The sequence below is a fragment of the Branchiostoma floridae genome, chromosome 6 (genome assembly GCF_000003815.2).
Source record: "Branchiostoma floridae strain S238N-H82 chromosome 6, Bfl_VNyyK, whole genome shotgun sequence".
Lineage (NCBI taxonomy): Eukaryota > Metazoa > Chordata > Leptocardii > Amphioxiformes > Branchiostomatidae > Branchiostoma > Branchiostoma floridae.
This window is the reverse complement of record NC_049984.1, coordinates 25,021,232-25,047,783: the sequence shown is the minus strand read 5'-3', so window position 1 is coordinate 25,047,783 and position 26,552 is coordinate 25,021,232. Positions and strand designations below refer to the sequence as shown.

The window sequence follows — 26,552 nt, the reverse complement described above, 5'->3', positions numbered from 1 at the left end:
GCCATAGATTTCAGATAGTGCTTGATATCATCATGCATGAAAATACATTGATATTAACATTCACAATGTTCTTCATGATGAAAATATAATATATCAATCAATGCCAGGGTCATAAAATGTAGGACAACACTGAATTAGAGCCTAATTTAGGTTATATCAAAGCGGATGTCCCTGTAGCTCAACTGGTAGCAGCCCCACAGTTCAGCTACTGGTTCTAACTACTAAGTAGTTGATAACAGGGAGGCCCTGGTTCAAATCCTAGGAAGGGCATCTTGGTTGGAGCTGCATTCGTCTCAGTTCAGAAGGGAAGTCCTGTGTTCAAGGCGGTGCCCCACGCACTTTAAAGGCGAAAAGCTAGCAACCACTTTCTGTAAAAAAACATTCCTGCTACTAAAACTGTAAAGCTTGCTGACCCATGTGCCACAAGCTACTGCTAAGTTGAACAACAACAATACCATGCAAAATCTCGTCACCTGTTGCCCCGCCCTTGCTTAACACTAGCTGCCGACACTTGTTGCACGAAGTCCGATGATTAGTCCAATCCCGACACATATCAGAAAGCAGCACAACCAAAAGACAGAGCTATCCCTCCGCCTCTGGTGACTGTCAAAGGATTCTTCGTCTGTTCTGACGCGTATGGAAATAGAACGTCTTGTAAAGCCTGACATGTTCAATCGCACGGTAAGAAATTAGAATACAACAAAAGGCAACAATGTAAAACTTAACATATAGAGAAGAAAGTCTTTAAAGTATCACTGTATGAGATATTAATAAAGACTCGCTTTTTATTAGTACAAAAGAACATGTAAGACTTATTAGATAAATGAAGGCTAAGCCTTGTAAACGTATTGTATGGTATTTATTGCGTTCTTTTGCGTTCAGAAGCACACACAATTCACGACCTCTAAAATAAACAATAAATACTGTTTCACAGTTTTAGTTTTTTACACACCAAATTCTTTACGTCAGATATGACAGGGGGTGATGGCTCTCAATACCCCATAAAACTTCTTTTATCTGTAACATGATCTGCATATTAATATTGTATCATGTGGAGTACATTACAGGCTGTAAAAACATAAAGCCATGAAGGCTACGTAGCTAGCTAGTGTGTCGAAAACAGTTACCTATTGTTTGCTTAATGGTGTTTGCCTTGATTCTTGCGGCAGCTTTAACCACAATGCTTTTAAGCAGGCATTGAGAACAAAGCTCTGTTGTGTGCTGACATCAGAAATGTGTGACAACAATTATCCACGTACGCCTGCACCTGCTATATCTTGATATGTCTAGTAAGCTGTCGCAATTGTTAATAACAGACAAAGAAGTGAATTGAATACGAATCTGTCAAAACATTTATCAGCTCGCGTTTCAACGCGTTTGAGGAGTATACATTATCTATACGGATATAAAAGGTACAAGCATCACAGCAAATGAAAAATAATTCCTATCCGCAGACTTTTACTTTTGATATTTACCTTTTTAAGACAAGGTGACGTAACAATAAACAGTGTTTCCCTCACTAAACAAAAATATGCCACAACCTATTCTTTAATGCAAACTATTGACAAAATAGCATCGTCAAAAGCAAAAAGCAACGAAGAGTCTGATAAAACTCGTGATCTAGTTTCCCCGACTCCGTCCCGGCAGCCACGCGCGTATCTTGCTCTCGTTATCCCGACGGAACCTCAGGTTTGCCCCGGTGTTATCCACTGCTTGAGAAAAGGCTCGAGTGGCTGTTCCCTGATTTGGGTGGTCTTTCAGAAACTGTTCCAGCTAAAAAGGGAAATAATGATAGTCAACCAAAGTTAAATGATTATAAGAAATTTACACGCTATATCCGTACAGATAGTAACGCTTTTGACCAGTCCACTATGGTCCTTCTCAATTTGATTTGAACCGAAACCCTACACCACTTGACCTGAGTGGACGTGTGACGTCAGCAAAGGGTCAAAGGTGACCGGCAGTTGGTATCAGCCCCCGTCTGTGTTGAGGGATGGTCGATGTGCAACTTGAGGACTGGTCGAATGCTTGTTGGTAAGCGCTCTACTTTGTGTAAGCTTAGGGTATAGCGTGTAAATTTCTTATAAAAATTTACTTACTGTCACAGATAAACTTTCATACGAATATTCAAGTAAGGCGAACAAGGGATAACACCATGTCTGCATAAATGCTTCTCTGAAGTCGATAAGATACTGGTGGAATTATGGTATTTGAAAATCAGTGAGATCTTGACACAACTTCACCAAAAACAAATCTATAGATTGATATCCAGATAAGTAGAGGAATGATTTGATATTATAATCTTACGTTGTCAAGGTCCTCTTGAGCACTGAACTGCTTGGTGACAGATGAGACAATGCTAGCCATGGTGAACTGTGTTTCGTCATAGCTGATAGGAAACAAAGAGACATCAATAAGACATTCATACCGAAAACACGGTCCTAAGGTGTTATCTCACTGCAATTGAAGCACCGGTGCGGCACTGCGGGTTCGAAAATTACTTGACAAATTTCAGAGATAAAGAACGAATTTTCTTACGTTTTGTGTATTATGTCGTCATGTTTTTACGTACTAAAAATCGGCGAAAATAACACAACAGTGCCGCGGTGAAAGAGCCCCGCAGTGCCGCAACGGTGCCCCAAGTGCAGTGAGATACCAACTTAGTACTGAATGACAGTCACATTGTGTATGCTTCTGTCCTTGGTGCTGAATAACATTTATTCTGACATTCACATTAACAACAGTGGAGACGGGGGTAGGCTATGTTTTGCCAGTTACTCCAGATGGTACCGTGTAATGATGAAGGAATATGCTGTTGATTAAGACCCAATAAAAGAAGGGAACACCACGCGTCCCTTCCACTGTCTCAACGAAAGCACCACACATTGGGGCATCCCTCATTCTTCCGAATATATAGGTTCTTTATGTGTTTTTTTTATTTCTTCGCATATATTACACGAACAACAACACTTTTCTTGGCATTGAATGATAGTCACACTGACGACCGTCATTTCATCTTGATAAGGGGAAGACTTTCTTACTTCTCCATGTAGAAGTCCCAGTTGTCGACAAGGAAGTTCCAGGCCAGAGTCTTGCCTACGTCACTTCCGCCTACGTAGCTGATGACGTCAGGAGCGGACTGCCTGCGGACTAGAGCTGCGTCTTTGCTTCTCTCAAGATATCTGCAAAATAAGACATAATCACGTCATTGTTTGTTATTCCCTTTCAACGTTTGAAACAAAATCGTTTCTTGTAGTTTAAAAAAGCCACTATGGGGCCCAAACCTACACAACTTAATCCCTCTCATAAGAGCTACATACTACCGGCTAAAAAAATGACCATAGCTTGTCCAGAACCATCCTCCTACGCACGGTCCCAACGGCTAGCTGACTGCTCAGCCTATTGGGCCCTGCTATCCCAGGCCCTGCTTATAAATATTAATGAGCTTACCCTTATATGGGCAGTCAACCGTTGGGATATTAATGAGCTTACCCTTATATGGGCAGTCAGCCGTTGGGAATCGGGCGTAGGAGGATGGTGCTATGTAAGACGTAACATGATTGGCTGATAGCTTCCAAGCGGCCTTTGCGAGACAGCTTCCGACAACAAGAAGCCCAATACCTGGGGGTAGGGCCTGGGATAGCAGGGCCCAATAGGCTGAGCAGTCAGCTAGCCGTTGGGACCGTGCGTAGGAGGATGGTCCAGAACACGAGATATCAAAACCGGAAAATCCGCTGCAGTACCGTATTAATATGCAAGGGAGACCAAAATCGAACTATTTCTAGATCTTACCAAGACCTACTCACATGTACAATCCATTCAGGCCTTCGCAAGTTATGCTGTTCTCCGACATACAATACACACATACATAACCACAAACGCTGCCAAAAACATAACCTTCTTGGCGAATTAGGTAATGATTGGTCAGGAGAGTCCGTCTGCGGTATTTCCCGTTTCCCCCGCCAATGATCATGATAGCCTATTGTGACCACACTCCCTTGCAAATAATCTCCCTACAACAAGCATAGTTGCTTAGTTATATAAGTCCGTTAGAGACTAAGTTTGACCGACCTGCTGAGAATGACCGTGTCGCGGCTACAGGCCATGGCGGACAGGAGGAGGTTTTGCTCCGACGGTTCGGCTTCCAGGTACCGCTGCCAGGCGAAGTCCCACTCCCGACTACCCCCGTACCGTATGGCAGTGCAGTACACCGTGGACTTGAAGGTTTCCGGGATGTGACTGTAAAGATGGTTTGTCGTGAAGATGCTTTTAAGGCATGTCAGTTGGGTAACTCATTTAACGTTTTACCAATAGGTGCACTTCTACAAATATCTAAAACAGACAGGTCTCCTCTTTTGGGGATAAGCGTCCGTCCGTTCGTTAAGACACTTAGGGAATACAAGACAACAAGTTTCCTTGCTGTTTCGAACCGTGAGGCCCTTCTAACAGTTGGGCTAATCCAAACAGGGGGTAAGAATTTTTTTTCGATTTGCCTGGACTCAAATCTTATAATTGGAATTTGATACAATATGTGAAAGTTTGATATAAAAGAAGCATAGATTAGGCCCTGGCTTGCCACACTACCTCAATATATTCCCTGTGCTATAACAAGCGACTACCTGGACATAAATGGCAACAGGTTTTACAAAATTGTCGTTTCTGCTTCGAGAGTATCTTAAACGAAAAAAAAAGAAACAAATCGTTCTTTATCTTTGAAATTCGCTGAGCGATTTGTCAAATCTTTTGCCGCTCCGCGGCCGCCGTATCCAGTTTAAAGGGGATGTAAGACTTTGTTTACTACCTGTTGTTGTTTGTGTCCATCCACCGCTGAAATAGCGCTGTTGCGTTGTTTACACATCCCGTCTGCCCGTAGGTACAGGCGGTGGATATGGCCAGTACTTGTCCTACCCTGCAAATCAAATTCAGGAGTTAGGTAAATTCATGATATGTAATCAAAATTACCAAAATTCATAATCACTTTCAATGAAAGAGTATCCACTGAACAAAGACATCTGTACAGATTATATACCCTTTTATGTAAATGACGTCACGTGCGGGAATTAAATTGATTATGATTATCTGGCGGCAGGTACCAAGGACAAATAGTATGATTTGTAAGATTCGGTGCTCAATAACATCTGACAATTATTTTAGCATTATTCAAGTTGATTGTAATCAGAAATTGTTGTATTATAGTGTTATAAGCTTGATAATGTATTGCATTCTGTAACGCCTACTCTTTATACCATCCAAATTCATGCATTACATGTTTGTTACAATAGTTTTTTTTACATATCTATCTATGATTGGTTATGGAGAAAATACGTTGAACAAAAAGTTTTTCTTACTCGGTGTTATAGTCACTTTGTTGAAGAGTCCATCCGACCTCGTTGTAGAAAGGGCTTATCAGTTGCACCATGTAGGCCTGAAAACGTCCAAAAGGGCAATTCACTGGGAATTCACATCGTTCAATGGTGGGTGTATATAGAATCAGGATGGAAAGAAACAATGCCATCGTTAAACACCATCAGAAAAATGTATGGTCCACGAAAACATTATACTTTCATTTCTACAAAAGCAGCAAATTAGAAAGCTAACATCTGCAAGAACATTTGCTGTCACGTGATCTGGCCCAACAAATAACTGCTCTGAAAATTCTTAGTCAAACACATTCATACATGTGGTGACCAGCCCACCAAGCTCTGCCCTGCCACTTGCTACATTACAGTCTGTTACACCTGCTGTAACCTACAGTCTGGTCCGGGGTATTGATTTCATTTGTTTGGAAAAGAAGAAGCGGAAGGGAAGTAGCGAAAACAATATGTTTCCCTCCCTTCCCTCCCTACGCGAGTTGAAAAGGATTCTGAAAGACCCCTCACACCCGTGTCAAGTCTTCCTTCAACCAACTGAGGAACCGCGATATGAACTGAGACATAGATAGCCGTATAAGCTGCCAGTCAGCCGTACTGAGAGACATAGGAACTCGTTTGTGGCTAGGGCAGCGAGAGACTTACTCAGTAGATTTAGTCTGAGACCAATGTCACTATGTGCATTGTGTTGTGTCGTGAGGAGATTTTAACTGACACACGAAGTGGTTTTAAAAATGTATTATTTGATTTTAATTGCAAGTGAATTTGCAGTATCAACTTGTTGGAATGTATTTGAAAAATCGTCACAATTCAGTCAGAACTTTTGACTGCCAAGCTCGATTAAATAAAGTTTGATTTGATTTGAAGGTAAACATAGTAAACTGTATCATTTTAAGCACACACCTGCCAGTTGTTGTATATATCGCTGACAGAACCGAAGACAGTTTCCACATAGTTCATGGCTGCCTTGGCCATACTCCACGGTACGAAGTGCCGCTCTCGCACCAAATATCGCGTCAGGTCCAGAGCTATGGACAGGTCCAGTTGGCTGGCCCTATAGAGATGAAAACATTAACTGATATCTTAGCATGAAAATTCATCTGTGTTGGTAGAATACATTATAGAAAAAAATTGCTATTTCTATCTCCAGCAGTGACGTCAAAATCCTAGACTTAGAACAGGATTTCCTGGCGCGACGAGTGAAGGAGGCAGTGTGCATTAGAGCCCACCGGCCCAAACTCAACAGAGACGGGGGGCGACATAGACTGTCTGATCTTAAAAAACGGCTCAGGCCGAATGATGTATCAAGGTTAAATAAAGGTTGAAAAATTCAGTGTTGGAAGTAAGTGCTATCATTTTTTTTCTATAATTACTACCTTGGACGTAAAAAAAGTATGGACAGGTGACGGTGATTTCTATGGAATTTCTCACGGAAGTTTTAGGACCAAACGATTGCAGGTGTGGCTACAATGTAGTGCAGTACGTAATACTGTGGTGAAAACCCCTGCTTCCGGGCCAAGAGGTTGGGATTCATGTCAGTTGATGCTCACCTGGCATGTGCTCTACTGGAAAGGGTTGCAGTCATTAGGACAAGACGTTTGGCTGTTCTGTTTATTATGCTTGTCAAAAAGAGCTCGAGGTAGGAAATTTTACCGACACGATGAACCTGTGAATACTGTACATAGTCTGCATATACATCGTCTGTGGAAGTATAGCTCTTCAGAGAGCTATACCAGTTTGAGATGGCTTTCACTATCATAATATTGGTTATCTTACCGTCCTAAGTTGAACGCATCATCAATGAGTGTTCCTCTGTTGTCCGGGGGAATTTCCTATGAAAGACAAAATGAAAATCATAACATCAAAGCAACCCACAACTTTACCTTTGTACATCTAATCGCAAGCGTTGTTTGAAGCTATCTGATAGTGAAAACGCCTATGCAGTACATCGTTCTACTGTACGATAGTTCTGGGGTTAAACCAATTTTTAAACACATCAAACCCAGGTTGATAACACTGGTAATTGAAGGTATAAATATTCCTTGTTCTTTTACTTGAAGGTATGACTATTTCTCGAGCTGGTAAAAGGACCGATGTTTAAACGTAATTTTATCACTATGAATGTAAAATCGTTGTAAGAATTTGAATTAATGCTACATACTTCATAGAGGCTGCTGTTGAGATGGTCTATGAGCAGGCGCCAGTTGGTCGGGTCGTAGTTGACTCTGTAGTACCCGACTCGGTGGATGTTAGCCAGTACCCAGTCATCGCTACCTGCACCGCCCAAGTTGACTGTACTAGTACCTACCGACACAACATGACATTGTTAGAGCTCGTTTTTTTACGGACAATATATTCAACATCCTCCTACGCAGGGACATCCAGCGGCAAAACCGCCTGTCTGGATGTACCTTGCTTTCTCAACCATCACCCTTAGTTCCTGACCGCACTGCGTATAAATATTAATGAGGTTACCCTTATATATGCGAGACCCCTTTTGAAAACTAAAAGGCCTATTCTCTGATTGGCTGACAACTGGTTTGGGGGGGCATCCACAGGAACAAAGAGTGACGGTTGAGAAAGCAGGGTACATCCAGACAGGCGGTTTCGCTGTTGGATGTCCCTGCGTAGTTTGTTTGTTTGTTTGTTTATTTTTATTCATCCAAGGGTACATGTCGCCTGTCTGGCGTTTTTCAAAGATCCCTGGGGGGAAACCCCGTACATACATAACAATAAATGATAACAATATAAAATCAAATAAATAGTGACACAGCAAGAATCGGCAAAATAACAAAATTCAACTAAGACAAAATAAGGCAAATCAATTGTACAACATCAATCCGAATATAACTCGAAATCATAAATGAAATCAAATAGGTAATGGGAATTTGCATACCAATGTGAAAGAAAAAGACATGACAGATTGCATATCAGACCATGTGGTATTCTGTCGTGTGGATGATGCTGTTCTTAAGTGTGCAGGTAGGGAGTTCCACAAAGCTGCACCAGAAAACGAGAGACTTTGTATTGTAACCGTGTTTTTGGTAGTTGAGCGCCCCCCCCCCCCCCTGTATACTGTGTCGGGTGTGGTGTGAGTGTGTTTCAACAGATGCAGTGAAGAGTTGGGAGGATGTATATTCAATTACGAATAGATATTTCGTTCTTTTGTTTGTTCTGACCATTGTAGTGCGTAGTGGCACATAGAGCAGCAAGTTTCCTTGCTGTTTCAATAGCAGGGTACGAGGGGCGGTCAATAAGTAATGTCCCTGACCCATTTCCCATAGCAGGAGATTAATGAAACTTGGCACAGTTATCAGTCTTTCTCTTCATAGAAACCACCCAGAGTTATGCATTTCTCCCATCGTTTGATGCAGCTCTGGACACCGTTTTTGTAGGACACCCCAGGTTGGTCCTCCAACAGATGCCTCATCAATGGCAGAAGAGGGACGACCAGGTCTGGGAGCTGTTTCCACAGACTTCCGGCCGTGTTTGAATTCAGGATGCCAGCGTTTTACAAGGTCATATGATGGTGCATCATCACCATAAGTTTTTTTCATTTCATCAAAAGTCTTCTTTGCACGGTGCGTCCTTTCAAATACAAAAACCGGATCACTGCGCAACACTCAACTGGTTCCATTTCACACCTGGTTCATTTCGCAACTGACTCAGTTCAAACACCAGTAAATCAGAAACCACAATTAGTTCAGAGCTGTTTTTTTGCAACATAACCTATAAAGATATGAATCATTACACATACAAAATTTCATCTAGATCAGACGAAAGTGGGTCAGGGGCATTACTTATTGACCGCCCCTCGTACATTTTAGAGGATGGGGGCTTGCTAGCCCTTCATCTTCAACGTGCTTAAGGTACCTCCTCGAACACGGGATCCCCATTTTACTTCCCTTCTGAAAGACGAGTGCAGCCCCAACCGAGATGCCCTACCCAAGATTGAACCAGGATCTAACAGTTACCCATACATTGGAACCAGGAGCTTATATGGCTGGTGCGAGTTGAGCTACATGGACAAATTGGAATAGATACTGTGTACGCAATGTTCTTTTAAACAAAATATACCTTGATCTGGTCGCATCCAGACTTGATCTGGTTCATCAAATGAGCCCCCTCTTGTTGTGTACGTCAGTGGAATGTGCCATCTGTACCTGTGGGTGTCGACACAACAGGTAAGACTGCTTTAATCATAACATGTACAAGAATCTCGCGGTTACTACAGAATATGAAATTGGGCATCAACCAAATGGTGTCAGTGGCGTTTGGCTCTTAGACTAGTAGAAAGCACAACAAGGTTTATATGCTTCCATAAGGCCCGATTCAACTAGACGGCGATGACGTTGCGACAACCTTTGATTATGCAAAATACATCGATGAAGTTTAGACATCCAGGCAATAATATACGTCAAATAGCAGCCACTCAGGTAACTGGATAATGATCTTGCTCAGTATCACTGACGAATGGTAGTGGATGTTAACTGAAACGTCTGACCGTTATGAAAGTCATATTAATCTAACATATCAAGGATATTAAAATCAGAGCGAAACGACAACAAAACACACAAAGCGTAAATTATTATTTTTTATTTTATTTGATATGAAATTTTCTGCGCGATCAGTCAAATTTTAGGTCGCAGTTTGATCGCAGCAAGATCGCCGGCCTTGTGGAATGAAGGTTAAATAATTCGAACAAGAAGCCCTGATGGTAGTCTATCGGGTAATGTATAGATACGGAATGTAAAACTATGCCCTACCCAAAATCAGACGGTGCGCTGACAGTGGCAGTAGGGTCCAGTAGAAAGTGTTGCTGAGTGGCCTGGGCAGTGCCACGCCCGTAGTCTCTGGTCAAGTTGACCACAGGATATCCCATCTGTAGTGTCCAGGTGTCCATCACAGTCTTGACGTCTAGGTCAGTCTGTCCGTCCTCTCTGGCCGCCTGTTTGGTTAAGAATTGTCGTTAGTCTTTGGGTAGAACTAGTTAGAACACATTTTTGCACAGTGAACAATCTATACCACAATAAGATTACCTCTTATGCCCAGGTCACAATTCGAAAAGCCTTGCCAGTTAGTTAACAATCTGTTTCTTTGCACTTCAGGACGGGACCCTTCCGTGGCCCCATGGGACAATCCGCGACTCCAGGGCTATGTTGGGGCACGGCCGGCCCCCGTTTTTTTTTTATTCGCTGTTAAAATCAACCCGGCTCTTTCTTTTCACTCTCGAGCGTTACCCCTGCATGGCCCCATGGGACACCTGTGACTCCAAGGCTATTTTTTGGGCACGGCCGGGCTGCAGATTTTTTTTATTTTCAGTAAAATCAACCTGGGACCCGGCACCAAATAGCCGTGTTCAAATCCTTAAACACCGAGAGATACTCCTGAATCCGGCAGTCCACCGGGACAAATTTGTGACTTCAGAGCCTGGCCGGGGCTACCTTCCTACGGGCACCTGTGCAAATGTGACCGTAGCCTAACAAGAAGGTGTCATGCATAAAACCAAAGATAATTAGTGCCGATATGTTATTGTATACTCTTGAAAAACAATAAATATTTACCAGAGTTATCTCTTCCCATAGTTCGTCCTGTACCGCGTTGCTGTAGGCGTTCCTTTCCAGGTAGGACTGCAATAGAAAAGAACTGAATTATTCATTTGAATATTACTCATATCCTTGGAGGATAAGAAACAAACTCGATATTAGGTGATAGTTGGTGATATTATGGTAGCTATAACGTCTCACCCAGAAGAGGTTCTGGTAGTCTATTTAAGCTTTTTTTCATCAAGGCAAAACTTATATCTCGGTCTACAGACGTTACCTTCAAGCCCTTTCTAAAGGTGTTTTCCCCAACAAAGTTTCCCAGCATTCTCAGAATGGATGCTCCCTGTAAACACAAAAAATATAATGGTTTGTCTACAGTAAATATTGATAACATAGTCATAGTCTTAAAAGATTAAGCCTCTGTCACAGCCGGTAGGGGTAGTTGGTTGTTTATTACAGTGCCTTGTGCAAAGTATTTGAAGGTGGAGCACATCCTTCCTGTTCCACCTTCTTGTAGCTCAACCTTAGTTATGTACCAATTTTACACCTGAAAATTGGTCTTCTCTCTCTTAAAGCCAAGAATACCAGAAATACCTCTACACCTTGTGTTCGCTGGCATAATTCCTTGACCATTAGAACACAGTGTATCTATCATCGCACGTACCTTGCTGTAAGTGATGCTGTCAAATATCTCTCTACTCTCGTCAGGGTGATTGACAGGTTGAAAGATAGGACGTGATGACGTCAGAGAGTCGTCCTCCAGCACACCCTGACATCTGTAGTAGGCAAACTGCTCCATCTACAAACATTCAACATAACAACGTCGCTATTAATTTCCTGGCACGTTTGACCAATTGCTGACGTCACATATCCATAAGATCACTTGCGAACACTCACGAGTTTAAATTCTGAAGTAATTGGTCATCAGTATTGATACTGAAGAAGGCGACAGCGGTCGTTTTAAATTTGATCCGTGAATACATTTGTGAAGAAAGTTTGAAAAACCACTGGTTTGAAACTTTCTTCACAAATGTATTCACACTTTGGCATTAGCTATGATTACTACCACCACAGATGATCTTCCATGATAACGTCTTTTGGTCAATACTGATGAAATAAGACATTAAATGTTACTATTCTAAACGTGTGCCTCATGGCCTCATGCATATGTGGTGTGATGTAAGTTGTTTCACATTATGAATATGTTAATATTTCATTTTTTGACATACAATTTGGGTGATTGACTTTCGAATCCTCCCTGAGATGATCATGTTACTAGTATTCTAATAAAAACAGCCATGTTGTAAATCTATTACTGCCCAAATCTTTGCAAAGATGCCCCTTTGTCTCAACAGGTGGCAGCCTCACAGTTGAACTTCTAGTTCCAAACAGTTTGTAAGTAGGAGATCCGGGTTCAAATCCTGGAAGGGGCATCTCGGTTGGTGCTGTACCCGTCTTTTGGAAAAGGCGTAAAATGGGGGCTCCATGTCCAAAGGGAAGGGTAAGGAATGGGTTTATAGAAAATACTGGTCCGTCTATCTGGCCTGTCTTGATACAATCGGCAAGAAAACATACTGACCCATGTACAACTAGGCCGTACAAGGTAAACAACAACTGTGCTTTGGATATCAATGGTATGACTGGGTTCAGACTATGCAGCTATATATAGTTATTATTACGATAATTATGATAATCAGTACGTACCACGTTGACGTCAGGCTCCACGTAGCCGTACCCGAGGTACTCCACATAACTGGCAAAGCCTTCGTTTAGCCACGTGCCGTCCCACCATTCCATGGTCACCAAGTTACCGAACCACTGGAAAATGTGATTGGAGAATGGTTTTGATTATTCAAGTACACAACAAACACACAAATAAGCAAACAAACAAACAACGCCCATATGGTGTCATAAGTTACTACTTATTACCTTAGCCAAGAATATTATGTTTTCGGTAGCATCCGTGTGTGTGGGTGTTTGTTTGTTTGTTTGTGTGTGTTTTCTGTATGTGTGTGAGTAGGTGTAAGTATATATGTATCGTATGTATGCATGTTTATGTGCACGCGTGTGTGTGTGTGTGTCTGTCTGACTGTCAGAATGATAACTAGTACTCGAGAATGTCAATTTTCAGTGACCGTTTCCTTCGTCAATATTTCCGAAACGACTGGCAAAGCAAAGCAACGTTTGTGCCGCAATAATGGCTCTACATTTTGAAGCTATGAAAAGTCACCATATGAGCCAGCTCATGCGCTATGGCCAGTGCGGTTTCTCTCTTCCTTGATGCGGACGGCTTTCTTGTGTCATACAAAAGCAGGGATTCTGCATTGTTGACCAGACCCCAATTCTCCATAGCGCCAATGGAATAGTCTGGGATGGAAATATAATCTGAAATATGAATGATATTGGTTCATAGTAGCTGAGTTTACCATATGAGCCAGCTCATGTGCTACTATCCTTGCAGTTCCTGGATACTGTTCCTGCATCCTCTTTCTGGATGTGTCGTACAGCAGTAGTGACTCGGCGTACGTGATCAGGCCCCAATTCTCCATAGCGCCAATGGAATAGTCCGGGATGGAAATATGATCTGAAATATGAATAATATTGGTTCATAGTAGCTAAGTTTACCATATGAGCCAGCTCATGTGCTACGATCCTTGCAGTTCCTCTCTTTCTGGACGCGGATGGCTTCCTTGTGTCGTACAGCAGCAGTGACTCGGCGTACGTGATCAGGCCCCAATTCTCCATAGCGCCGATAGAGTAGTCCGGGATGGAAATATGATCTGTGTGTGATAAAAGAATCGTATATGATCTGTATGCGATTCGTTCGACAGTATTAAGCCTACGTCAAAATTCAAGCGATCGCCGGCCGAATTTATTGATCTTATAGATCGGCTGGAGCTCGTCGAATTTCGAAATCGTCCGAGCGTCGACCGCATTTTTTCGCTGAAAATCTACCCCTGTCACGAATGGGTTTTATTCTGGAAAATTCAAGTTATTGTCATTTTTGCCACAGCTGACATCACACGGAGGCTAAATTCCCAACGGATGAGCTGCTAAAAGCCACACGAGGCCCTAGTAATTGCCAGGACGTCGGCCATACTCTGACCGAAAACGTCCTTTGGAGCTCGCCAACACGTCGGCCGACCTCTGTTCTTCACGACTTATCCAAAAATGCGCTCAGTTTGGGATCGTTCAACGAACGTACGGTGACTGTGACCAGGCCTTTACTAGTCATAAATACTGTTTATAGATTTATAGAAAAAATACGTCGTACAAAGCAAAGCAGTATTTTTTTCTAAAACGAATTCCGTGCACTCTATGGGAACCATTTTGATTTAGGTAGCTACAACAAAATGCTAGGCACAAAGGAGATAAGGTAATGGATCCTTTACCAATCTTCGGAAGAGGAAATGGTACGTCAAAGTATTCCTCGTAGTACGCCACGATCTTATCGGCGACGTCCAGAGCGTAGTCTCCCATCCCTGCCGATATGTACTCCGGGCGGGCCCAGATTCTGGTCTGTAAATGGTTTGAGCATGCGAAATATTTTGAGTAAAAAAAGGGATGATGCGATGACAAGGAGGACTGCTACACTGTTAACCGTTCACAACAAGAGTTCGGAGACCCCATAACTCCAAGGCTTTTCTCCAATCCCTCTCTTTCACTCAAACTCATACATCAGCTACTTAGAAATACACAGCATCAGTATGAAATAAGATGTACAAAGATCAACACGTACTAGAAAGACGGAAGTATCAAAAAAAGGTTCTGGGTTTGAATCCCCTGACATGCTTCGATGCTGTGCACTTTGGAAAGGCACGTGCACACATTTCCTCACTTCCCTCAGGTGAAAATGAGTACCTAGCTTTGGTTAGGGCCGTCCCTCGGGTAGGACGTTAAATTGAGGTTCCGTTTTTTTAGTAGAGCCACACCTTGATCACGTTAAAGAACCCACCACACTTATCGAAAAGATCAGGAGTTGCTTCCCGCGGTGTGTGGGTTTGAAATAAGTCTGTTTAAATCTGGGTATTCAAATTGAACACTTCAAAACAAACTCAGTGCTCTACGCCACGAGGCACGGGTATACAATACAAACACTGAACAACAAATCAACAAGGTCACATTCGTTACACAACCTTCCTTTAATTCTTCCGTAAATGAAGGTTGTGTCAACGAAGAAGACCTCGTTGAATTGATCTACCAACCTGATGAAACTATGTAGACGGACTAAACAACAAACTAAATCAGAAGCTATCAATGGAGGTGTACGAGGGGCGTTCAATAAGTAATAACTCTGACACATTTCCCATAGCAGGAGTTTAATGAAACTTGGCACAGTTATCAGTTTTTCTCTTCATAGGAACCACCCAGAGTTATGCATCTCTCCCATCGTTTGATGCAGCTCTGGACACCGTTTTTGTAGGACACCCCAGGTTGGTCCTCCAACAGATGCCTCATCAATGGCAGAAGAGGAACGACCAGGTCTGGGAGCTGTTTCCACAGACTTCGCCATGTTTGAATTCAGGATGCCAGCGTTTAACAAGGTCATCTGATGGGGCATCATCACCATAAGTTTCTTTCATTTCATAAGAAGTCTCCTTTGGTGTGCATCCTTTCAAATACAAAAATCGGATCACTGCGCGACACTCAACTGGCTCCATTTCACACCTGGTCCATTCCACACCTAACTCAGTTCAAACACCAGTAAATCAGAAACCACAATTAGTTCAGAGCTTTTTTTGCAACATAAACTATAGAGATATGAATAATTTCACATGCAAAATTTCATCTAGATCAGACAACTAGAAGTTGGTCAGAGTTATTACTTATTGAACGCCCCTCGTATATAGATAATCATCAACATACCTCCAATCCTGAAGATGAGACTGTACCGACCGAGGTGTAGTCGGACACCACAAACGCCAGCAGGTAGGTGGGCATTCGTACGGACCTCTGGAACCGGTCCGCGATCCATCCATCGTTTCTGGGATTTGGAATAACATGGAATAACGAGTAATGTCCAACGTAGCCATCTACACAGGGACATCCACCGTTAACAGTGAAACCGCCTGTCTGGATGTACCCCGCTCTTTCAACCATTTGTTCCTGACCGCCCTGCTCATGGACATTAATGAGCTTACCCCTTTATATGCAAGACCCCTTTTGAAAACTGAAAGGCCTATTTTCTTATTGGCTGACAGCTGGTTTGGGGGGGGGGGGGTCCACAGGAACTAACAGTGACGGTTTAGAAAGCAGGGTACATCAAGACAGGTGGTTTCGCTGTTGGATGTCCCTGCGTAGAAGCATGGACGTAGTCTCGTCTTTACACAATCTCTCGCTGGCTGGGGTTAATGACCCCCTCCCCGAGGGCAGCGGCAATTGTAGGCCCGACCGATAGGAGCGCGATTTTAGTCTAGCTAATGCACAACAGTACCATGCATACGGCTGTTCTGCCTGACCAAAATTCGTTATTTGTGTAACCCTGGTTCACCATCATCCGCAGGGTAACCTATATCCGTTTATAAACATATCATTTAGGGATATCAAGTCTACTGACGGTGGTCTCCAATTGCAACATTTTGAAATATCACCAATTGAGTTCGCCAACTTGAAATATTATCATTGCGCCTGTCAAGCTGACATCCCTAAATGCCAACTGTGATCTGGAGAAGGTTTAGGAGGCCGTACGGTCGGCTTTGTGTACTCGGCGTTGTGTGACAGGGGGTTAACACACTAGCATCGAATGCACGTAGCGGCGGCTGAATCAAACCAAAGACATTAACCCACAGCCTTTCCACATCTAACTCTAGGAGGTTTTCGTCATGGAATATTCCATGTAAGGAAGAAGTTGGACCTCACCTGGTTACGTTGTTTTCCAGTGGCATGTTGGCGAGAGCCGTGTAGCCGTCCCGGTGTACCAGGGTCACCGTGAACGTGGCCTTGAAGGCCGGCTCGTCAAAACACGGGAACGCCAGGCGGGCTCCCATCGGCTGCATGTGGGTCGTGGCCAGGTATCTACGAGAAACCAGTTACAAGTGAAGTCAGGATAGGAATTCCATGCGCGTATTCCTGCCTTTATGGACATTTTGATACTTTTATATACGTATAGGACTGTTTCGCCATAGCTGAAGCTGTAGGGCTGCTATCAATTAGGATTTGCCAATGCTGGCCAAATACATGCCTCCTACAAATTTGGCCACTTATTACCTTCGCAAAGCAGGTTATGTTTTCGTCTGCGTTTGTATGTCTGTCTGTGTTTTTTGGATTGATTATTTGATACTTGTATGTGAGAAGGTGTTGGTAAGACCTCGAAACGATTAGATTTTGGCACTCTAGCGGCTGCCTATGGTACTGCGGTGGAACTTTCCATTTTGATATCTCGCGATCTGTACAAGCCATGGTCACGATTTTCGGTTGGTGGATAGCTCTTGTGGTCAGGAAGAAGTGACATAAGTTTGGGCCCTTTTTTCCACATTACATCATCATTTTAGCATTGAATGCATATCAAAACTTTTCTTACAAAAGGGGCTTTTACTGTATGATATATGAGACCATGACACCCTACCGTGTTTGGCCGTCATTGTTGACATAAGAAGATCGGTAAAACCCGATCAGTCCATCTCTCAGCGTCCCTCTGAAGTTGATGCTGACGGTATAGACCACTCCCTTTGTCAGCTCCTTGTCTAGCTCCAACACCAGGTACTGGTTTTCTGTTGATGCAATGAACAGTTAAAACCTTTTCAATGTACTGCTATCATGTCTATACTCCTATATCCGCATACCTATGTCCTTTTATTCATACATTATTTCGAATGTGAGATCAGATCACTCATAACGTTACATGACTGTGCTGTTAACGTTATCGATGATATTTTGTTGTTCTGTATATAGCCTTTTAGTATTGTCGGTTGTTTACTAGTTGTTACCATACCTTATCGTTAATTGTCGAGCGATAAAGTTCATTCGTTTCATAACACGTTATATATTCGTCGTAGTATTTGGTCTTCCTATGCAGTTTCGACTGTAGTATAAATGAATTAATGAATTACACATATTGTACGTTTATGATAAATACAGGTCAAAATGTTATATTTTATTACAATGGAATATCTTATAACATCTACGGTGACTAAACGGTGAATAAACTTCGTCTCGTTTATTAACAAAGCTGTGTATGTATGAAAACATGGAGCTTAATAGATTTTACCTGTATACAGAAACCAGGAGGTTATTCTCGGGACGGTGACGCCATCGTTGCTCGTGACACCTGGCGTGCCGTCTCCGCTAACGACGTCCAGCTCAGCGGCGTGTAGGATGACGTACCTGGTGGGCGTGGCACACCTGAGCGTGACGTTCACCTGACCCACCACGGTGAAGGCCGTCACGTCTACCTGCAGCTCTACGTCATAGTGTATGGGCAACAACGTCTCCGGTAGTCGCACCTGGTCATTGATAACCAGGCAAAGAATAAGGTAAACATGGAAGCTTTAAGAAAGTCAACCCCAGTGATGAACCGGGACGAGGGGGGATACAAGCTTAGCCACGTTTGGGATTGTTTTCCTACGGCAAAAGCGCCACCTACATCGGCTACATATAGCGGTGAGAAGCAGAGCTCCAGTTAGAAGCTCTGACGAAGGTGTCTGAGAGACATCGAAACGTAAGCAATGTAAATACCTACTGGTTGTGTAAAAAGAATTCTCCTATAGCTTTAACTTTAACGTTAATGAATAGTTTATTCAGACTGTAAAGACAATGACTGTAGAGTACTAGTTATCTTCGTGAAACGGGAGGTACTGTTTTTGCTGCGTCTGTCTCTCTACTCGTGTTTCTACGCTCATTTCTAATTGCTATTAAAGTGTATCGTCACGTATGTATCTACGTACCAAAGATCACGACGATCCGTCAACCCCGGGCCCTTCTTTCAAAGTCTGATACAATACAATACCGAATCCTGCAGTTCCAAAAAAGCCGCTAGGGTAGGTGTGCCAACTCAACACTCTTTCCCAAGTAAGCAGTTACTCTTTGTCCCAAGAACTATCTACCACTAAACATGACGACCGTAGCATATCCATAACTTGAGATATACGAACCGGAAGTTCAAGTGCAGCACCGTAACAAACCTCTAAGGGGAAGCAAAATCTCATATTTTAGGTCTCACCATGACCTACCAACATACCAGATCTAGAGACAATCCACCCATGCCTTCTCGAGCTATTTTGTGCATACAGATGTCGATATGTATACGTACACGTGTATACATACAAACACCACTTAAAATATAACCTTCACAAACCGTTATAAAAAAAATGTGCATAAATGCCTCACCTGTTGCCACGGTTTCGACTCTACACCGCCCCTGCCTGCCTCAAACCCGATGATCAGCCCAATCCCGAGACAAAAGAGAACACAGCACGCGGCGATGGCGAACGGGCGGCTGTTGTAAGACTTACAGGACTCGTCGTGAACCTTGCCGCTTCTGAAACTGTACCGCTTCGCGAATCCCGACATTTTGAATCGTGTGGCAGCCAATAAAAGAAGACTGTAAATGTGACCGCTGGCAAACGAGAAGAGGTAGAACACTTCGTAGCTCACATTTTTCGAGTCAACTTTTGTTACGACTGAGAATGTTGACCAATACACTGTCTTGATACTAGACTCTTAAAAGTAATATACTGTGTACATATCTTGAGATGTGGCTTAATTATTCACTATCATTACGTTCTTGTGCGCTCGCAATAAACATGGGGCTATGGACGAGCTTTGTACATTCAAATTTCAATCATTGAAACGAGAAGCCTACAGAGCAAAACTTCAGGTCTAACAAATACAGCATATTTTCTTTCCTAATAAATGTAGCTTGTCCCTAGTACACTAGCCGAATACAAGTAGTATACTGTGGCTTTCTCAATACTTTGCCTATGGTAACAATACCGGTAACAACGATGTACAAAGGGTGTTGGAATAGGTTACATATTATTTGTACGACACTTTTACCCCAATGCTTGCTGTGCCAATACAAACGTGGATATTATATAGTGCAGACGCTGTTGCTTCCTCCGTCTGATTTATCACATGATTTTAGCTTGAAATTCAATAATATCCCTTTCTTAACTCCGTGAAAGAAGCTCACCTCCAGTTGGGGTATTGTTTCTCGTTGCGTTTGTGTGTTTACACTCAAGATATTTTTGATGGATTTATCTGAATCTTGGCATATGTTGTTTGTTTTTGATGTCCCAATAAAACATGGGTGATTTAGGACATCCTAGTAATACTTTCATGTATTGCAGCATTGTAGACGGACATCCTCATTTCGTTAATGTAGGAAGTATGATCACAAGGATTTCAAATGTGTTCGCTAGCTATAGGTATGTACAGGAAGGAAAAGTCATCCTGATTAGGCTAACATCATTTCCAAACCGGGGCCGGGCCGGGCTGATTGTGGAAACAAAAATAGATGTATACCGTAAAATATACACAAATAGTGTCCACGACTAGTCTTCTTACGTCTTGTGTAGTTTGCTTTCTTTTATATCATACTTTCTTTCCCGTAAGTTACCCGCCCGGGCCCCGGTTTGGAAATGTGACGTAAGCATTAATAGTGTGCTAGAAGGAGTTTTGTAATACCCTATAGCAAATATTGAGCCTACAGGTGACTATTTTTGACGTCGCTACCTGACGACGGTAACACGTCACCTCTCGTTCACCTGTACGAAGTCTGGTACTCGCCTGACGTCATGACGTCAGTCTGGGTCGAAGTCCCTAGCTCTGTAGGTCTAGAGGTTGACCAATCACGTGTCGTCCTCACGGACACACCTGCTCCACTACTACAACACTCTCTCTTCACGTGAAGACCATGAAAAGGACGGCAAGCAAACTCCCTCTCAATAGTAGCGCCACCATTCTATTCTTCTGTAGAGCGGGAACAAGTAACGGTAAAAGAAGGCGAACTTTTTTGGGGTAAGAGCATTTTCAATTGTGTCTATCTTTATCAATATTCGTATCACGTAGGATTTTCATACATGTAACGTTTGATATCCGTTATATGAGTAATTTAATGGCTTTGCGGTAAATGTCGTGTATTTTTTACTGTCTAACAGCTCCTTAAAAATACTAAATGTTGAGACCAAGGATTCTGTTGAATGTCTAATCGAATGTACATTTTGTAACTAACATTTTGATTTCGTAAATAACTTCATTAGGTTGGCAATTATTCATATAGTAAGGTTCTTTTAGCACAACCAGAAAATAACTTACATACAACGTGTCTGACAGACACCGAAACGTTGGATGCAAGTTATTTTCTGGTTGTGCTAAAAGAACCTTACTATATGAACATTTTGATTTGTTTTTAGTTGAAGTATTTCAATCGGCGTGACAATGGGACAAAGCAAGATGAATACGGATTCAAAGCAGCCAGCCATATGTAACTCCCATATTGCTGTAAGTATATACAGCCACATGGCTATGCTTTAAACATTCAGTGTTAATCATTACCTACCTACCTACCTAGTCCCTTGACCTCCAGGTCGTTGGGGGGGCAAGGTATAGCCATGAAGATGGAGAGGCCCTTAAACATTACGGACGAACTATTGGCATCAGTCTACATTCAATACATTTTTAATAGTTACACAAAGTAATATCTTTATTTGCGAATCCTTCCCATAGGGGGTACACAGATATGATGACGTAAAAAAAACTACCAAATTTCTATTCTATAGATCTACGTGATTCACAGTTATGGAAATGTAAAGAAAATGTAAAAAGATGTCTATTTCATTGACCTGTACTTCGTATATGTAATTTTAACAATAGTACAAAACGTAGAAAATGCACGAAATGTCTTGTCACTGGGAGTGACTTTGTATTTTTGGAGGAAGAGGGTGGCTAATAAGTAACATTTTGTGAACAAAATACACATTTTTTATCAAGCCTCCCTAGATTGCAACATTAATATCATAGACTTATTGTTTTAGTAATTAGGATGCTAAGTTTTATTCTATACCTCTACTTTGTACTTTGTGTAATAGATATGAATAAACTAAATTTTAAACTTTAACTAACCAACACTACAAATACCGGGACTTACCCCAAATTTTCCGGTCTTCTGTAGCTTCCTGAACGTGGCGTAAACTACTGCATGTGTAATATTTTTTTACCAGACATTTTGCCGTGTATAGTTTTCGTGCAATAAAAAGTTCTCAACTTTTTTTATGCAGCAAAACGATGCGGTGATTGTCATGAACGACATCGAAAAAGACAAGATGGCAGAGGCTGAAGAGTTCGACCCGTGGAACGTCCCCGAGTTAAAGGACGACACCGTTCCTTGGTCTGGTAAGTGTCGTTTTCTCAAACATTATACATCGGTAGCCTGAAAACCCCCATGCAGACTACAAAACACAAAAAAATCTCTAAATGGGTACTTCGAATGTCAATTTTGACGGGATAATTGTCCTCTTCAGCTACTTTTTGAAATCTCAAGTTACCTACATGTGATTGTCCGAATCTTTGTGATCACGGGGACACATATGATAGTTTTTTTACGTATTTTGACTGTGCTACGACTGATTGTATGGAGTTTTCGAATCGATGTGCCACAACTCCACTAGGGCGGAGACCTAGAATTTGACAGATCGCCCGACGAATGACATTGTACATAGATGAAAAACGATTTTTGCACACTTTGTGCGTTTTTTCCCGTTTCAGTCATGCTTGTACATTTTGTATGCCATTACAAATTATGAAGTCAATGGAATTACCCGACTGGCGCAATAATGCGGAGCTATCCAGCTGGACCGCACCGGTTTGGGATTTGGGGATTCCGTGAAGTTAACAGAAGTGCGCGTTAATGTATTGTGCAATTAACTGGCTTCTACTGTATAGATAAGGTATCAGGACAATTCGGCACCAGGACTATTCGGCACCGGCACTATTCGACCCCTGTAAGGCTTAGGTCACAAACCGGGGCCCGGTCGGGCAGCTTTCGTATGCAAAAAGAAGGAATATAATAGACATCAAAATATACAAAATGTCAAAATGAAATACATGGGCATTATATGTATATATTTCTAGATATACATTTTAATATTTCATCTCTTGAAACATCCCGGTCGGGCCACGTTTTGGAAATGTGACCTAAGCCTAAGGACGATCCGGCCCCTGACAGGAATGTTTAATTTGGCGACTTTTCGGACTAGAAATATATATAGTTCTGGGCCGGGGGCCGAATCGTCCTGCCAGGGGCCGAATCGACGTCGTTGTGCCGAATTGTCCTGGTGCCGAATTGTCTAACATTCACAGATAAGTATATTCTAGAAGTCAGAATTATCAACCTAGGACAATACTTAAGAAACTGAATTGAATGTAGATAAACAGGATATCAGCCATTTCCACAGATGCTTCTCCAGTCTGTCTTTCTTCAATGCTTCATATGATATTCTTCTTTGCCAAAGAAATGAACGTAGGGGAGAAAAGAGTCAAAGTTTAAGATACTGCATTTTCTACATTGGATCCATTTCATGTTAAATTTTGTGTTGGTTTATGGTGATATCAAATTTCAATTTTGTCCGAAAACGAGTTTTAATGTGGACGTTCCCAGAAAAATGCAGGTATGTTTCATCGCATCTTTTTCATGGCAGAATGAGCACAGTGTATCAAAAACATTTCCAGATGTATAATAACTTTGACATCAATGTTAATATTTCAGATTGATAAGGACATCATTACCGAGATCGCTAAGAACGAGGAAGGTGCTGACGAGCTCAGTCTTCTGAGGCGGTACTGCAAGACCGGTCCGTTTGTGTTGGTCAACACTACACAAGAGCAGGTAAGGAGTTACAAGAGACAATAGTTGAACCTTTAACTGGATAGAGTTGAACTGTAGTTTCCAAACACAATAAAATGGGTTTACGTAACTTTTTTACTGATCTACTCCAGTATTTGTCAAGGAATGCACAATCCACTGCTTTAGTAATGTCACGTTATGTAGATAGCACACGTGACTCGGTGAGCAGTGGATCATAAGTTGTAGAAAGTTTATATCGACAAGAAATTTTTGCTGAAGGAATCAAAGACATCAGAGCTCTACAACCAGGACGGAGGACGCCATAGACTTCATGCAATTTGATCACTGCTCACAGAGTCACGTGTGTTATCGTCATAACGTAGCCTCTGGCTAGTAGTTAGTTGGGTACCTCTGGCTGTATTTCCCTTTATGTAGCCGAAGAAATCAAATCAAATCAAACAACCCATACGGTTATATTATAAGAACACGTCTATGTCATAGACAAACTTGAAAAAGACTTAGTGATAATTATCTACCAACTTGTTTTGGAAGATAGTTAATTTCTTTCTTCGTTTGTTTCCTAGGTGACGTTCTTCAGCAACGGCACTTACAATTGGACGACCACAGAAAACGTCACGACCAGCGAGTGGAAACACCAATGTAAGAATTTAAAACTCCAGTTAAAGCCCACTAGATGAACCATCTACATTGATCTATGAAATTGAGTGCATGGTGTATAATGTGCACATGCATATGAAGCAGACTGTCAAGTGAGATATCTACTGTATCTACTTCCGTTTTGTATGTTTTGCGTTTTGGTTTTGTTTTTATGTGACAGATTGCTTATGATATAAGATAGGAAGCGATGTATGTTTGGGCTCCCTAGCATCTTGCTCTGGAACTGCAGGGGCATTTTTGTGAAACTCTTCCAAGGAGAATAACTAAAGAAAGCTCAGGCAGAGATGTACATAACGAAGTGCAAATCATGCAAATTGGGACTTTATTTGCATATTCAATGAGGAGAATCTATTGAAGATTAACATGAACCAGTTATACAAATATGTCCCTTGAACGTTTGAACTGTTTGTTGTTTCAGGTCAGTACCTGTTTGCCCAAGTGAACCTGTGGAACGACACCATCGTGGGGGTGATCCTCCTGGTGCCGGCCCTGCTGATCCTGTGCATCTGTCTCGCCTGTATCGTCAAACTTCTGCACAGCATCCTGAAGGGACAACTTGCTAGAGTCATCAAAAAGGCTGTGAACGCAGAGTTTCCAACCAAGGCCGGCAAATGTCTAACAGGGTATGCTGTCCAAAAATAATGTTATATGCTTTGTTCCAACACAAGGGAAAACACTCACCATGAATTTTCAGTCGATCTCGCGGACTTTTGTCAGTTGTATGTTTGACTCGCTGTGCAGACGTTTCGAAAGTCAGAAGTTTGATGACGTAAGGAGCGAATCGAAAGTGCCGGGAAGCCGGAATCTATCTCTTTTCCAAATTTGACCGTAATATAGCACTGAGTCAACTTCATCTAATGCGGAGTACAAAATATTTATATTTTACCCATACCGTAGGTGAAATCTATCGCCTATCCTGACGTTTCTTCTTCTTGCGTGGGAGGGAGATTGAGTGAAATATGCTGTAGTTGCTTGCAAATGTTTGTGTTTCTGATTTTATGTACCATCCATCCGACTGCAGGTATGTGGTGATCCTCATTGGCGCTGGTATGACGTTCCTGGTGCAGAGTAGCTCCATCTTCACCTCCGCCCTCACCCCTCTCATCGCCATCGGCGTGGTCAACCTCAAGCGGGCGTACCCTCTGACTCTCGGGGCCAACATCGGCACCACCACCACCGCCATCCTGGCCGCCCTGGCCTCTTCCGGAGACGGCCTGGTCAGGTCTCTTCAGCTGGCGCTGTGTCATTTCTTCTTCAACGTGTCCGGGATCATCCTGTGGTACCCCATACCGCAGCTCAGGAACGTTCCCATCGGTTTGGCCAAGATTCTCGACAACACCACAGCAAAGTACCGCTGGTTCGCCATCGTCTACCTCCTTCTGATGTTTTTCCTCTTACCAGCGGCAATTTTCGGACTGTCAGTAGCCGGGTGGCAGGCACTTGTGGGAGTTGGTGCACCAGTTCTGTTCCTTTCTTTGGTTGTCATAGTCGTCAACATCATGCAAACAAAACGTCCAAACTGGCTCCCTAAGAAACTCCGGACTTGGGACTTTCTCCCACTAGCCTTGCACTCACTTCAACCTTACGACAGACTTTTGACGGGCTGTTGTGAAAAGAAACACACACAAAAAGACAGTAGTTGTGAAAAGATAGCAGTGGACAATCCTGGCTTCGTTTTGGAAAGAGAGCTTGAAACGACGAAGCTGTGAATTTCATGTTGATTGTAAACTATTTGTAAATATGTAAGCAGTGTATATAGAGCATTTGTAAATGTACATGGCATTCCATAACTTATATGTATCAACGAATTGTATTATACATTAAACAGATGAGCCGGTAAGTGTTTGTTTGTTTGTTTGTGTATCTGTCTGTTTGTATGTTTATGTTTCCAGTCATTTGTGGTCAGCATAACTTCAGAACCTCTAAATGGATAACAATCATCATGGTATTTGGTAACTATGTTGATGTCGATTTCAGCCTGGCATGTGACCTTAGTACTGCAGCAGAACGTCCGTTTTTTTGTATATTTTGCCTTAGACACGTGGTGGAATTTTTGCCAGTTTATTCATATTGAGCAAGTGCCGTCTACCATTTCTGCCTGTCAATAGTTTCATTGACTTTCGCTCGTTTGAAGGTGACAAAGATTTAGGGTTCTCAACAATGAAAAGAACACTCAAC

General features: G+C 42.3%; 2 protein-coding genes across 3 annotated transcripts; one reads left to right on the top strand and one right to left on the bottom strand.

Annotated features, from left to right (window-relative positions):
• Nucleotides 1-842: 842 nt before the first annotated feature.
• On the bottom strand, nucleotides 843-19,713 carry LOC118418601 (aminopeptidase N-like). Of its 2 annotated transcripts, none has more exons than XM_035824599.1 (22): nucleotides 19,241-19,713; nucleotides 18,123-18,357; nucleotides 17,481-17,625; nucleotides 16,775-16,930; nucleotides 15,782-15,899; nucleotides 14,308-14,434; nucleotides 13,342-13,499; nucleotides 12,620-12,733; nucleotides 11,580-11,714; nucleotides 11,193-11,258; nucleotides 10,934-10,999; nucleotides 10,136-10,317; nucleotides 9,447-9,532; nucleotides 7,531-7,673; nucleotides 7,146-7,201; nucleotides 6,273-6,423; nucleotides 5,349-5,425; nucleotides 4,802-4,909; nucleotides 4,072-4,239; nucleotides 3,042-3,182; nucleotides 2,308-2,389; nucleotides 843-1,773 (listed from the first exon to the last, which is right to left on the bottom strand). In XM_035824599.1, the coding sequence occupies exons 1-22, from the start codon at nucleotides 19,421-19,423 to the stop codon at nucleotides 1,621-1,623; spliced, it is 2,850 nt and encodes a 949-aa protein (XP_035680492.1). In that variant the 5' UTR covers nucleotides 19,424-19,713; the 3' UTR covers nucleotides 843-1,620. The 2 variants fall into 2 exon arrangements, with proteins under 2 accessions (XP_035680492.1, XP_035680493.1); XM_035824600.1 differs by lacking the exon at nucleotides 13,342-13,499 and adding an exon at nucleotides 13,541-13,695 and having other exon boundaries at nucleotides 19,241-19,711.
• Nucleotides 19,714-22,176: 2,463 nt separating this feature from the next.
• Nucleotides 22,177-26,202, top strand: LOC118418236 (sodium-dependent phosphate transport protein 2B-like). The gene is made up of 6 exons (XM_035824079.1): nucleotides 22,177-22,246; nucleotides 22,619-22,626; nucleotides 23,619-23,738; nucleotides 24,281-24,356; nucleotides 24,793-24,997; nucleotides 25,396-26,202. Exons 1-6 carry the CDS (start codon nucleotides 22,177-22,179, stop codon nucleotides 26,081-26,083), a joined length of 1,167 nt encoding a protein of 388 aa, XP_035679972.1. The 3' UTR covers nucleotides 26,084-26,202.
• Nucleotides 26,203-26,552: the final 350 nt, after the last annotated feature.